General features: G+C 44.2%; 1 protein-coding gene across 2 annotated transcripts in view; it reads right to left on the bottom strand.

Annotated features, from left to right (window-relative positions):
* The window catches only part of LOC138747473 (formin-like protein 3), a 168,774-nt gene that overhangs the window by 52,792 nt on the left and 101,267 nt on the right, over positions 1 to 14,715 (bottom strand). For both annotated transcript variants that reach the window (XM_069906721.1, XM_069906719.1), the window contains 6 exons: positions 11,271 to 11,379; positions 10,774 to 10,850; positions 8,331 to 8,424; positions 5,685 to 5,759; positions 5,226 to 5,336; positions 3,509 to 3,658 (listed from right to left, as the gene is read on the bottom strand). In XM_069906721.1, coding sequence (XP_069762822.1) covers positions 3,509 to 3,658; positions 5,226 to 5,336; positions 5,685 to 5,759; positions 8,331 to 8,424; positions 10,774 to 10,850; positions 11,271 to 11,379 — 616 coding nt within the window. The remainder of the gene's footprint in view (positions 1 to 3,508; positions 3,659 to 5,225; positions 5,337 to 5,684; positions 5,760 to 8,330; positions 8,425 to 10,773; positions 10,851 to 11,270; positions 11,380 to 14,715) is intronic.

The following is a 14,715-nucleotide window of genomic DNA, read 5'->3' as shown; positions in this document are numbered from 1 at the left end:
AATACACCAAGTCGTCATTACTAGTGAGGGATGTTAACGTCGACTTCCCATAGATAACTAAAAGACACAGGCACCACAAAAGCTACCAGCAATAACACTAAGGCGGCAATGACTTGGTTTGGACAAACCAATGTAGGACATACACAATGAACAGTCGGGCACTGAGGAGTGTGGTAGAACAGAGGGATCTGGGAATACAGATACATAATTCACTGAAAGTGACGTCACAGGTGGATAGGGTAAAAAAAAAAGAGAGCTTTTGTCATATTGGCCTTCATAAATCAAAGTATTGAGTACAGGAGTTCAGATGTTATGGTAAAGTTGGATAAGACATTGGTGAGGCCATATTTGGAGTATTGTGTTCAGTTTTGGTCACCTAACTAAAGGAAAGCTATCAATAAGAAAGAGAGTGCAGAGAAGATTTACTAGGATGTTGCCCGGACTTCAGGAACTGAGTTACAGGGAAAGGTTAAACAGGTTAGGACTTTATTCCTTGGAGTGTAGAAGAATGAGGGGAGATTTGATAGAGGTATTTAAAATTATGAAGGGGATAGACAGAGTAAATGTAGATGGGATTTTTCCACTTAGAGTAAGTGAGACACAAACCAGGGGACATGGGTTAAGGGTGAAAGGGGAAAAATTTAGGGGGAACATCTTCACACAGAGAATGGTGGGGGTGTGGAATGAGCTGCCAGCTGAAGTGGTGAATGTGGGCTCAACTTTAATATTTAAGAGGCATTTGGACAGGTACATGGATGGGAGAGATATGGAGGGCCATGGACTGGGTGCAGGTCAGTAGGACTCGGCAAAAATTGGTTCAGCACAGACTAGAAGGGGGCCTGTTTCTGTGTTGTAATATTCTATGGACTTCTAGTGGTCAACCCCAACATGGATATAGCAATCTCTCCAGATGCAAGCCCCTGTAGTGTGGAGAATCTTGTTTGTCACGTGGCCCTACTGGTGAGTACCCAGTTGGAAGTCACATCACTTACCAATCAAGGTTGGACTCTGCCCACCCATTAGTACACAACTGACCATTGGCCCTCAAAATTCACCACGTGAAGAGGCTCTTTCACTTTTGCTCTTCGGCCCTGAGACAAACCCTACTCCAGTCCAGGTTGTGAACTGTGGACAAAGTTGGAGGAGTCTTTGCCTTTACGAACCTCTCTACATGTGACGCCACTTTCAGAGAATTATGTATCTCTATTCCCAGATCCCTTTGTTCCTCTGCACTCCTCAGTGCCCTACCATTTACCAACTATTCATCCTGTCTGTTTCAGCTTGTCAAAACAAACAAATACAGTACTCCAGACCCCAGCTCTGACCACAAACCTATCACGCTTCTGATCTGTGGTGTTTCCAACCCTGGCTCCAGTCATACATGACATCTGGCTTGCTAGCAAAAGAAATCAAATGCAATCCATCCCATGGTAAACAAGATTCAATGGCCTCCAGAGGAAAAGGCTTTAGAGGAACATACTATATCTACCAGCAATCCCAGTAAAACGTGGCTAATTTCACGAATAAGCAGATAGCACATCAAATCCTCTTGATGGCTTTGTGTAGTAACAACCCAGGGTAATGTACCTACAATTCTACATCCCACTGGATCAGTGGTTCTCAACCTTTTTCTTTCCAATTTTGAAAACCACTGTTTTAATTGTCCCTCATTGACTCATTATGTGTACGGTTTCAGAACTCCAAAGGAAATGGGCCAATGACAATTTTTCTCAAGCAAAAGATTTCAGTAACAATTGGGTCTTGAGCAGTCATTCTCAACCTTCCCTTCCCACCCACATCCCACCTTAAGCAATCCCATACTAATCACAGAGCACCAATGGCCTAGGGTTACTTAAAGTGGGATGTAAGTGGAAAGAAAAATGTTTGAGAACCACTGCTCGAGATGATAACAAATTTCTCAACAGAATCATGACACGAGAAGCACAAACAATCCATTCTACCCTCCAGTTTTTCAGCACCTTGATACTTGATTCTCAATGGTTAAATTTCAAACCCGCCCCACCCCAATGAGCCCAGACGAAAGGCAGTAGATCTCCAACAACCCACTTTCACGTAGTCCTAACCCAAGTATCAGTGAGGCTCACATATCGTCACACTCTTGTTCCAAGTCACAAAGTTGGGGATTCTGGTTGGTAATCAGTGGTGACCGGGGTGCCGCAGGGGTCGATGCAGGAGCCACAACTGTTCTCAATGTACATACACGATCTGGAAGGGGGAGACAAAGTGTCGTGTATCTAAGTTTGTTGATGACACTAAAAATGAGTGGAAAAGCAAATTGTGCAGAGGATACGGAGAGTCTGCAGAGAGATAGGTTAAATGAGTGGTCAAGGGTCTGGCAGAAGGAGTACAATGTTGGTAAATGTGAGGTTATCCACTTTGGAAGGAAAAATGGAAGATCAGATTATTATTTAAATGGCAAGTGATTGAAGCATGCTGTCGTGCAGAAGGACTTGGGAGGGCTTGTGCATGAATCACAAAAGGTTGGTTGCGGGTGTAGCAGGTTATCAAGAAGGCAAATGGAATGTTGGCCTTCATTGCTAGAGGGGTTGAATTTAGGAGCAAGGAGGTTCTGCTGTAACTGTACAGGGTCTTGGTGAGGCCACATCTGGAGAACTGCATGCAGTTCTGGTCTCCTTACTTGATGAAGGATGGACTGGCTTTGGAGGCAGTGCAGAGGAGGTTCACCAGGTTGATTCCAGAGATGAGGGGTTTGGCCTATAAGGAGAGATTGAGTCGTCTGGGACTGGAGTCACTGGAATTTAAAAGAATGAGAGGGGATCTTACAGAAACTAATAAATTATGAAAGGCATAGATTAGATAGAGGTAGATAAGTTGTTCCCATTGGTGGAGAGATCAGAACTAGGGGACAGAGCTTCAAGATCCAGGGGAGTAGATTTAGGATGGAGATGTGGAGAAACTACTTTTCCCAGGGAAGGTTGGGGGGGGGGGTGAATTTGTGGAATTTTCTGCCGATTGAAGGAGTGGAGGCAACCTCAGTAAATATATTTAAGTCAAGGTTGGGTAGATTTTTACATAGTTGGGGAATTAAGGGTTATGGGGAAAAGGCAGGTAGGAGATGAGCCGATCATCAGATCAGCCATGATCTCATTGAATGGCGGAGCAGGCTCGACAGGATGGATGGCCGACTCCTGCTCCCATTGCTTATGTTCTTATGTTTCAAGCCATGGGCCTTCTCCTGCACATTATGTAACCTATATGTTTGCAGAAGGCCCACGATGACAATCTCTCCATTATGTCTTTTCATGAGAGGCAGTAAGAGGCCAGAAGCCAACTTAGCTGTAAATAGTTGATTCACAATGAGAAAGTGCTCCATTGTTGGAGGCACCAGATTTTGGAAGAGTCCTTAAGACATCAGCCTTGTCAGATGCACACACCTGATTTGATTTCAGCTTCACCACAATGGAAACTGCAACGATCCACAGAAAAGAGAAACGCTGGAGAACAAGGTTACAGACCAGTCACTCACGTGCGACATGTGTTCTTCCAGTTCATCCACCTTCTCCAAGGCTGCATTCTTGGTCTCAGCATCCTCAAGTAGACCACCTACATCAAACACGTTGTCCAAGTAGGCCTGAATCTGAACCTGGAGCTTATCACTCTCTGTGTGTTTGGATTTCTGGTGGAATAGCAATCAAAACCATCAACAGGGATGCAATAACAAACTGTGGTGTCCTCTGAAGAATTTCCAAAGCAAGAGTAAAAAAATGACAAGACTTTGACATCGTGTGGAAATTGAGGAATGCCGATTTAAAGGCTTTTGAAGCTGTGCTGAGCAGAAGGAAAATTTGAACTCGCATACGAGATCATTTTGTAGTTTCAGCACAGAAAATAGGCAGCCACGTCTGAATTTGACTGCATCACTATGCCATTCCTGGAAGGGACTATCTGATTGAGCATTACTTTAGCTGGACAACGTTAGTTAGACACCTTACAAGATTATTTCATGGTTTACTAGTTTATTGTCATCTGATCGTACAAGTACAACCCAATGGAACAGTGTTCGCCGGTCCTCGGTGTAAAACACACAGACACACACACAGACAGACAAACAATGCATATGCAGGACAAGTATTATATCTTAAATCTATGTACATAAATTAAAAATTATTTTTTTGTACATATGAGAGTCTGGGAGGGTCAGTGTGAGCAGTTCCTTTGGTCGTTCAGCATTCACACTGCCCGTGAGAAGAAGCTGTTCCTCAGCCTGGTGGGGCTGGCTCTGATACTCCTGGATCTCTTCCCTGACGAGAGCAGCTGAAAGATGCTGTGTACGGGGTAGAAGGGGTCCTCAACGATCTTCAACCTCATCAGTCTGAAAAATGACCATTCTTATCCACTCACAGAAGCACGAGATACTGTATATGGAAACCAGCTTGTTTAAAGGGCCAACACTCAGACCTTATTCTTTGTCCTCACTGAGATCTCCCTCCTGTGATCCTCATATACATCCCCCCATGTGTGTGTGAGGGCAGCTAACCACAGGCTTCGCTATTCCTACCATGGGGGACAGAAGGAGTTGGTGGAGCAAATTAAGGAATTGCAAGGATAAATTGAAAGTGTGATTCATTGGACAACGAAGATTTTGCTTTTTCAACACCTTTGTGTGCATTTTATAGATTTTGGGCTGCTGATCACGAAAATCACTTTAATTTTTCCCATCAGATATAACCTATTTTGTTATTTCCAGTAATATTTTTTGACATACTTCAAGCATCCAACACCATGAAGTCCACCACATTTGGACTTCTTTCCTGATGATCTTGGTGCAGATAGTGACGAACACGGTGAAACGTTTCACCAGGACCCTGCAACCATGGAAAAGTAGTATCAGGGCAACTGGAATCTGTCAATGCCGGCCGACTATTGTTGGACACTGACATGAGAGGCATCAGATGCTGAGTACAAATGAAAATCAGCAACAAAACATTTTTGGTCAGTTGAACTAACGCAATGTGTCAGCGTCATGATGCGATTAAACAGGCTGAATTTAAGCAAAGTTAATTTAATGTTTCTCCAACTTCCTAAGTGATACAGCAAATCTGAAATTATCTTTGTGTTCAGCTTGAAGCTATCTATCATAATCCCCAATTTATTTCAGGAAGCAAACCTTTTGAAAAAAATTGTTGTCCATCATTACCAGCACTGCATTCAGTTATTACAGAATGATGTTAATTCACACTCACCTCCAGGAATTCATCCAGACCCAGCTTGGTGAACTCAAACTGCAAGTGCACCCGGAAGTTCATGTCTTCCACAGAATGAACCACGATGTTGATGAACTGCATGCATGCCACCTGGCAAGGGGAAAGATACAGATCTTAGAGACAACAACGGGATCATTTACACTGCAGCATTGCACTTCAGATTTAAGGGGCAGGGTGAGGAGGTTCAATGCTAACTTTCAAATGGGAATTCGATGAATGCATGACTGAAAAAACTGCAGGGCTCTGGAGAGCGCTTTCTCAAAAGGGCCAGCACAGGCAAGATTGGCTCAATGGCCTTCTGTGCTGGAACAGTCTACGATTCAACGCATATTGAAAATTGGTCAGTAATGGCCCTCCATCCCATCCAAGGATTCTCAGCACTGGGAGCAGGACATCAGACCATCACCCCCATAAAGAGTAGGCCTCTCCACCTCTTACCAAGAAATCTATGTTGGTGTCTTCATTGCGGAAATATTCCATCAGGTTCTCAAAGCGATGCTTTTCTTTGCACACCTGAAAGAATAGAACAGACTTAGTGTGTAACCATGTGGGAATTAGAACAATTGATCCTCTTGTGCTTGTTATTATCATCTCCTGAGATTCTTTTTTAGACATGCAGCACGGTAACAGGCCCTTCTGGCCCATGTACCACCCAATTACTTTAACCTACAACCCCCGTATGCTTTTTGAAAGGTGGGAGGAAAGCAGAGCATCTTATACGTATATTTATTTTATGTATCTGTAATAGTAATTATTATATATTAGCCATTAATGTCAATTATAATAATCAGGGGCTGGAATGTAAAGGTTGAAACCTTGTGTTTTTAATTCTTAGTTAATTTTGTGCCTGTCTCTTTAAGAGAACTATTGTTTGTAGTGTTACCATAGTGACTATGATGTAATATCCATCCAGGCTAACGGCTTGCTCTCATTCTACAAGATGTGAAGGAAGCATGAGCACGAGAAATTTTTCTTTGAATTTTTGTATCTCTAAAATTTTATATCTCTATATATTTTTGTATTTTTTAGCAATCTTTCGCTTTTGTTATGACAACTCGTAAGTGATTACAGTCGTAAGGACTATCTTCATACAATAAATGCTTTGTTATTCACCATTATAAAAGTCTTATGGCGAAGCTATGCAAAATGTTCATCTGTACTATCAACGAATTAAAACTACAGATATGTACAAACTCCTTTCAGTCAGCGCCAGATTCGAACCCAAGTCATTGGCACAGTAATAGCATTGCACTGACCATGCCGCCTTTGACTTCATTCGTAACAGCCCCTTTGATTTGGCCCATGTCTTCACAACTCTTAGTCCAATTTCACTTGGCCTTGTCCACCCAGACTGAATTTGCCAGTGCAATGGTTCTCAACCAGTGAGCCACTGGTGGGCCATAGATTATTTCCATGAGGGCGCTTGAAAATGTTAAATAAAATACTTTAAATGAGATAAAGATGTGTTTCTTACAGAGCTGCCTTTGACTTGAAAATATTGCTCATTCATTGCCACTCGTGGGCCATGGCACGTTAGGCCCAGGTGGGTCTTAGACCGAAAAAGGTTGGGAACCACCATTTTCGTCCTATTCTCTGCTTTTTGCCCTGAGGCTATTCTGATGCTTCTCACCTGACTCCATCTTCCCTGACATTTGTTCCTCTGGCGTGGAGTACCTTTTGAAAATCTACCAAATTCGTGTATTCGGATTGCCTGCTCATTCTGTTATCTCTTTAAAATAGTCAACAAGATGAGTCGACTAAGATTTTCCCTTTTTAAAATTCACGAGAACCCCCTTGGGATGACCACCCTCCACTATACATCAATAACTAATACAAGGATCTAGTATCAATTCTGTCCGATTTTCAAGCCTATTTATTTTGTAAGGTTAGATTTTAAGGCTGTCTGTATTTTTCTTAATTATATTAGGCTCAGGCCATTTAGTAATTGGATCTACAGTTTTCAATCCAATATCTTTCTGAACAATAATGACCTTAAACTTAACCTTAACAGTGACTGGAGCTGTTCGACTTCACATTAAAAATCTGATGTCTTTCAACTGAGGATTAGGGTCAGGCTTAACCTTTTACTACTTGGCAGAAATGAAAACAATTCACTAAAAGAGGGAGAGAGAAAGTTCATGTCTTTCCTATCCTCCAGCTGCAGTCCAATTGAGGGGAAGTAATAAATACATACCCCATCAGTGGTTAAATTGGGAAAACTCATTGACATTGTTCTTGATTCATACAAGGCTAAAGCAGTAGAGTGGTACGGTGACCCAGCAAGTTTATAGAACTGCTACCTCACAACTCCAGTGGCCCGGATTCAATCCTGACCTCCTGAGCCATCTGCATGAGTTCTCGCAGTGGTCTCATGAGCTTCCCCTCCCCAGGCACTCCATATCCTAAAGGTGTGCTGCTTGATCGGTTATTTGGCTGCTGTAAATTACATAAGAGCAGAAGAAACAGGAGCAGGAGCCAGCCATTCGGTCAGTTGAGCCTGGTCCACCATTCGATGAGATCATGGCTGATCTGACGACGGGCTCATCTCCACCGACCTGCCTTTTCCCCATATCCCTTCATTCCCCAACTACGTAAAAATCTACCAAACCTGGTCTTAAATATATTTACTGAGGTCATCTCCACTGCTTAAATGGGCAGCGAATTCCACAGATTCACCCCCCTCTGGGGAAAACATTTCCTCCTCCTCATCTCGGTCCTATATCTACTACCTGGATCTTGAGCCCATGTCCCCTTGTTCTCATGTCCTCCATTCATAGGAACAACTTACCTAGTTCTATCTGATCTATGCCTTTCATAATTTTATACGAGTCTATAAGCTCCCCTCTCATTCTTCTAAATTCCAGCGAGTCCAGTCCCAGACAATTCTCTCCTCATAGGCTAACCTGCAGGGGAGAGGAGAAATCCCCCTTTGGGATGGTCAAGCCATGCATTTGACCAGCAGCATCACCCATCTCCCAACCACCTTCTCGATGGAGAAAGGATTGGTAGCAGGAAGGATGATGTCAGAGTCTCCACCCTCATTCCCTTACACATGCAGAAGTCAGCAAGTAAAACCTCGCGTACCTCTTTGAAATGGTCGAATGCAGAAAGAATAATTTCATGCCCTCCTCTCACAAGGCAGACCGCTGCTAGGAGCTCCAGTACCAGGGCTTTGGTTCTGCAAAATAAAGAGGCCCTTTCTTCATCAATGACAGATACAACAAGGCCATCAATTTCAACGGTACAATGACATTGGGTTGATGTACAACTATGGTGTCCATCGGCTCAGTGGGTCACCAGTAGGCCTAGACATGGGAGTATCCCCAGTCGGAGGAGAGATTTGGGAGCTACAGTGCAAAGTCATCTAACTACACCCCCCCCCCACACCCCCCCCACCCCACTGCCCGGATCACTCACAAATATCTTGCAAAATTTTAGTTCCTGTTTTCTTAGCCAGATTTGTGATCAGGATTAAAGGTAGAAGTATCCAAGGAAAGATAATAACTCAGTAATATGGGGAAGGGGAGGTTGATTGTCTGAGTTAAGGATTGGGAGTAAAACGGGAACATCCGAAGACCCCGAGGTTGAAGTAAAAACACAACACTGGAGAAACTCAGCAGGTCAAACAGTGTCCTTTATAGAGCAACGATAAAGATACAGAACCAACATTTTGGGCTTGAGCCCTATATTAAGGGATGGACAAAATGTTGTCAGATGCCCAAACTCAGGTGCCTGCTTACATTTTGCTCATATCTTGAACAGTTCAAGCCTGAAACATTGTTTTGTATCTTTGCTATATAAAGCGCACTGTTTGACCTGCTGAGTTTCTCCAGCATTGTGCTTTTACTTAAGGAGTGGAAGCCTTGCCCATTGGTGGCTCCTCAGCACCAGAATTCTCACCAGTCCTCTCCATTGTGATAGCTGGATGGTTAAGCCCAAGGATCTCTGCGTGATTACGCAGCTGTGAATCACTTTGGTGATTCACATGGAAACACTAGAGTGGCATTTCCCTCCTTCCTGCTCAAGAGCAGGACATTGCACTTTCAACCGTTAACCGCGTAGCAGCTTATGATTTCTTTAAGCTGTTACAGCAACGCCGGCATTTATTGCCCATCCCAAACTGCCCTTGAAAAGGTGGTGGTGGTGCATTCCATCTGGTGAAGGTGCTCCCACAGTGCTGTTGGGGAGGGAGCTCCAGAATTTAGACACGGTGTCCAGGAAGGAATGGAGATACATTTCTAAGTGAGGATGGTGTGTGAGTAGGAGGGAAACCCATAGGTGGTGGTGTTTCCCTGCCACCCTTGTCCATTTTGGTGGGAGAGATCACGGATTTGGACATTGCTGTTGGACTATCTTGGGCAAGTGACTGCAGTGCATTTTATTGAGAGTATGCACTGCAGTCACTGTCCGTTGGTCCGCATGGTAGATGAAGCCTACCAATATCTCACTCCACCATGATCAAGTGGGCTCGGTGGCCATAAGAAGATGAGAACTAGGAGCAGGAGTCGGCCATCCGGCCCGTCGAGCCTGCTCCGCCATTCAATGAGATCATGGCTGATCTGATGATCGGCTCAACTCCACCTACCTGCCTTTTCCCCATATTCCTTCATTCCCCTACTGTGTAAAAATCTATCCAAACTTGTCTTAAATATATTTACTGAAGTCGCTTCCACTGCTTCAATGGGCAGCAAATTACACAGACTCCACCCCCTCCCCACCCCACCTTTTGGAAAAGCAGTTCCTCCTCATCTCTGTCCTAAATCTACTCCCCTGGATCTTGAAGCCATGTCCCCTTGTTCTGGTCTCCCCCACCAATGGGAACAACCTACCTGCCTCTATCTGATCTACGCCTTTCATAATTTTGTACATTTCTATAAGATTCTCTCTCATTCAGTGAGTACAGTCCCAGGCGACTCAATCTCTCCTCATAGGCCAACCCCCTCATCTCTGGGATCAACCTGGTGAACCCCCTCTACACTGCTTCCACAGCCAGTCCATCCTTCCTCGAGTAAGGAGACCAGAACTGCACGCAGTTCTCCAGATGCGGCCTCACCAGGACCCTGTACAGATGCAGCAGAACCTCCCTGCTCCTAAATTCAATCCCTCCGGCAATGACGGCCAACGTTCCATTTGGCTTCTTGGTAGCCTGCTGCACCTGCAAACCAACCTTCTGCAATTCATGCACAAGCACTCCCAAGTCCTTCTGCACAGCAGCGTGCTGCAATCACTTGCCATTTAAATAATAATTTGATCTTCCATTTTTCTTTCCAAAATGGATAACCTCACATTTACTAATGTGTCCAGTTCAACTGCCCAAGCCTACAACCTAAAGAGTAAGACTGGATAGAAAGATCAAACAGGAACAGTGACCTGTTGAACCTTTGCCCCCAATATCAGTTGACACCTTCTGAGTAAGAGAAGGCCAGAATTTTTTCTTCACATTGAATGGCAAGTTGCCAGAGTGTTGGCATGAAGAGATGATTCATGATGAGTGTGGACAAACAGGCTCAAGGCGCTGGTTTCCTACCTGGGATTTTTGTTGTTCAGGCTAAGTGCGATTTCATTTACTGCATGTGGGTGCGACATAACTAAATTGAAGCCATACTGAAAGAGATGGGAGGAGACATCATTAGATCTTCAAAAGTCACTGCTTTTTTTTTAAAAACTGAATTAACCTCTGCTGTAAATAAACACAGGTCCATTGAAATGATATACAATGTGAATTGAAAACAGGCTCTTGTATTCAGTAAAATCCCTGTTAACTGGATTTCAAGCAACCGGCCGTCTGGTGAAGCAACCAAAAAAAAAAATCGCGGAAAATAATTAGGTAAAAAATATGAAAATTTAAAATTGGTACCCCCAGCAGTCAGTTCACCAACCCATGGAACCCACAATCTCAAGCAACTGGAAAATACACCTATCTGGCATCTACCAATCCCCATAGGTGCTGGATACTGGGGGTTTTGCTGAATTTGCTGTTTGGTATGTAATTTATTTTTCAGTTAATTAGATGCGTTGTCATACCTGATAGTTCATTACAGCCCGCAAGCACATGATACAAACGTGAACATCGTCTTTCTGGCTCACGAGTCTGGAATTCTTCAGAAATTTCCTGTCAGGCAGAGTGCTGTAGCTGTGGAAGACAATCAGTGTTATTCCAGTCACTGACAGACAGTTCGCATACTCACCGTAACAATGTCAGCAGGGCATACCCATGGTAACACCTTTTCTAGATGGCGACAGGGCAATGATGTCTATTCCTTTGATGCCCTAGATGTATAGAATTTGAAAACTTGCTTTTACATGGTGTCTCCAACATATCAAAATGCCCCAGCATTCTTGAAAGGAGCATTATGAAACTAGAACAATAAATCAAAGGTGAAATAAAATAAGCTTGTAAAAGACACAGGCCTCAGGAAGATATTCCAGAGCTTAAGAGTCAATGGATGAGTTCCCAAAATCAGGAACTGAAGAGACTGCATTGTCACAGCATTCTTTGTGACCTCCGGACATCCCAAAGGCCTTTACAGTCAATCAAAAATGGACAGTATGCCCATAAAATGTAGTTCACTCTGTAATGTTGGAAATCCAGCTCCCACAGCAACATGACAACTGTTGAGTAATCTGCATGAGGCCAGGGCACGAGGAAGATTCCCTCTTCTTTGAAGAGGCATAGTAAGGACCTGCACATCTGAGCAGGCAAGGCTTCTGTTTAAGGTCGCTTTTGAAAGGCAGCACCTTCAACAAAGCAGCACTCCCTCAGTGCTGCTCTGACAGTGCCAGCTGAGATTCTGGTGCTCAAGTTGCTGCAGTGGGTCTTGAACTCGAGGCTTTCTGATGCAGGAGTGGAGAATGCAAAAACTCAAAGGTAGAGTATTGAAAGTTAGAGGAAGAAATTAGGATTTTTATAAATGACTCAGATGAAAAGGTGGAAAGACGGGTCAGTAAGTTTGCAGATGAGGCGAAGGTTGGAGGAGTTGTGGGTGGAGCTGAAGGCTGCCGAAGATTACAAGAGCATATGGACAGGATACAGAGTTGGGCAGAAAAGTTGCAAATGGAGTTCAATCCAGATAAGTGTGAGGTGATGCTTTTTGGAAGGACAAACCAGAAGGCTGAGTACAGGGTTAATAGTCGGTTACTTAACAGTGTGGAAGAACAGAGGGACCTTGGGGTCCAAATCCATATGCCCCACATGGTTGCCTCGCAGGTCGATAGGATAGTTAAGGCGGCCTATGGGACACTGGGCTTCATTAATAAGGGGATTGAGTTCAAGAGTTGAGAGCTAATGTTACAAATCTACAAATCTCTGGTGAGACCACACTTAAGAGTATTGTGTTCAGTTCTGGTCTCCTCATTACAGGAAGGATGTGGAGGCTATGGAGAGGGTGCAGAGGAGATTCACCAGGATGTTGCCTGGATTGGGAAAACAAGTCTTATGAGGCAAGGTTAGCAGAGCTGGGACTTTTCTCTTTGGGGTGAAGAACAATGAGAGGTGACGATAGAGGTCTACAAGATTCTGAGAGGCATAGATAGAGTGGATAGCCAGCGTCTGTTTCCTAGGGGAGGAATAGCAAATGCCAGAGGACACGTCTACAAAGTGAGGAGATGAAAGTTTTGGGGAGATGTCAGGGGTGAGTTTTTTTGGGTTTTTTTTTTTTACACACAGAGAGTCGTGGGTGCCTGGAATGCTTTGCTGGGGGTGGTGGTGGAGGCTGGAACATTGGGGGCATTTAACAGACTCTTAGACAGGCACATGGATGGAAGAAACATAGAGGGTTACAGGGTAAGGAGGGTTTAGTACTTTTTTTGGTAGGAATATATGGGTCGGCACCACATCGAGGGCTGAAGGGCCTATACTGTGGTATAGTGTTTTATGTTCTATTCTGCATAAATACATCCCTCAATCCACTGGAATCTCAAACATTATATGTCAAGGGCAATAAATAGCTCCACATCTTGACAAATCCCAAAATTAATTCCTCTTGCAAGTTGAGAAAAATTCTCCAAGCCCCATTGGAGAAGGTACGAGAAGGAATAGAGAGCCAAAATCACGGCTTCAGCAAGATTCAAACCAAGCAGCAAACAGGATTAGCCAACAATTACATTTGGCTGGGCTGATTACAATTTAAGGGTTCTTTTTACAAGCATAAAACTAAATTATTCATGCTCCTGCCTTCTGATGCCTTGCTAAGGAATTGCCCACATGTCGAGAGAAGTTATTGGGAGTTCTTGAAACTGAGACAGATGAGAGAAACAGGAACAACCCAAAAGCAGCAGATTGAGTCATTTCCTGTCATCTCTGATGTTGTGGTTTTCCCAGTCAGGGTACAGACGCAACGATACAAAAGGAAAAGCACTCGAACGCAAGAGAAATTTTTGCGAACCATAAGAAATTCCACCAAGGTGTCTCAGAGATTGAGAATATATTCAGAGCCAGCTAAAACTGATTATGCATGAATCCAACCCTAATAGGACACTTGTCCAAGTTACACCTCAAGCGAGAGCCAGCGGGTGATGCTCACCCTGGATTATTTCATTGAACGGTCACACGTGGCTCAGAGCAGTTCTGAGACCAATGGTTTTTAAAAACGAGGCGAGTGTCCGAACCTATATCTGTCCCATACCTACAGAGTGGAATCTGTCCTGCTCTCACAACATCCTTCCCTTCACTGCACTCTTCTCTGTGACGTCACCCCTTTGCCACATTTATTCTCCAGATAAAACAATTCCCAATTTTAAAGGGAGATGGCTGCCCGACTTCATTCATTCTCAGGCCATGACATCACGAGCAAGGCTGTGCTTGATAAGGTGGTGGTGAGCCATCTTCTTGAACCCTGCTGTCGTCTGGTGAAGCTGTTCCCACAGTGTTGTTGGGAAGGGAGCTCCAGGATTTAGACCTGCAATAGGGCGGTATGGTTAGTGTAGTGCTGTTACAGCGCCAGTGACTGGGCTTGAATCCCATGCTGTCCGTAAGGAGTTGGAACGCTCGCCCTGTGTCTGCGTGGGTTTTCCCTGGGGGCTCTGATATCCACCAACCATTGAAAATATACCGGGGGTTGCAGGTCAATTAGGTAAAATTGGGCGACGATAACTGGGTCTGCTATTGAGCTGTAGGTCTAAATTTAAAATTTAAAAAATTGAAATGACAAAGGACCAGCAAGGCATTTCCATGCCAGGCTGGTGTGTGACTTGGAGGGGAAGCCACAGGCAGTGGTGCTCCCATGCCCAAAGCCCTTGCCCTCTTGGTTGGTAGAGTAATGGGTCTCAGGGATGGTGGGTGTGTACCTGCAGAGCACTTTGCAAATGACACACACTGCAGTCACTGTGTGCCAGCAGTGGAGGCAGTGATTTAAGTGGGCTGCCAACCACACAAACTGAACAGTGCATGGCTTGAGAGGTATCTACACTAGCCCTGTCTTACTTATCGAGGTGTCGATGTTAGCACATGCTCCTGCAAGACTGCTTGGAA

This window comes from Narcine bancroftii, chromosome 12, assembly GCF_036971445.1.
Source record: "Narcine bancroftii isolate sNarBan1 chromosome 12, sNarBan1.hap1, whole genome shotgun sequence".
NCBI lineage: Eukaryota > Metazoa > Chordata > Chondrichthyes > Torpediniformes > Narcinidae > Narcine > Narcine bancroftii.
The sequence above is the reverse complement of the archived record's forward strand: the minus strand, read 5'-3'. Positions and strand labels throughout refer to the sequence as shown.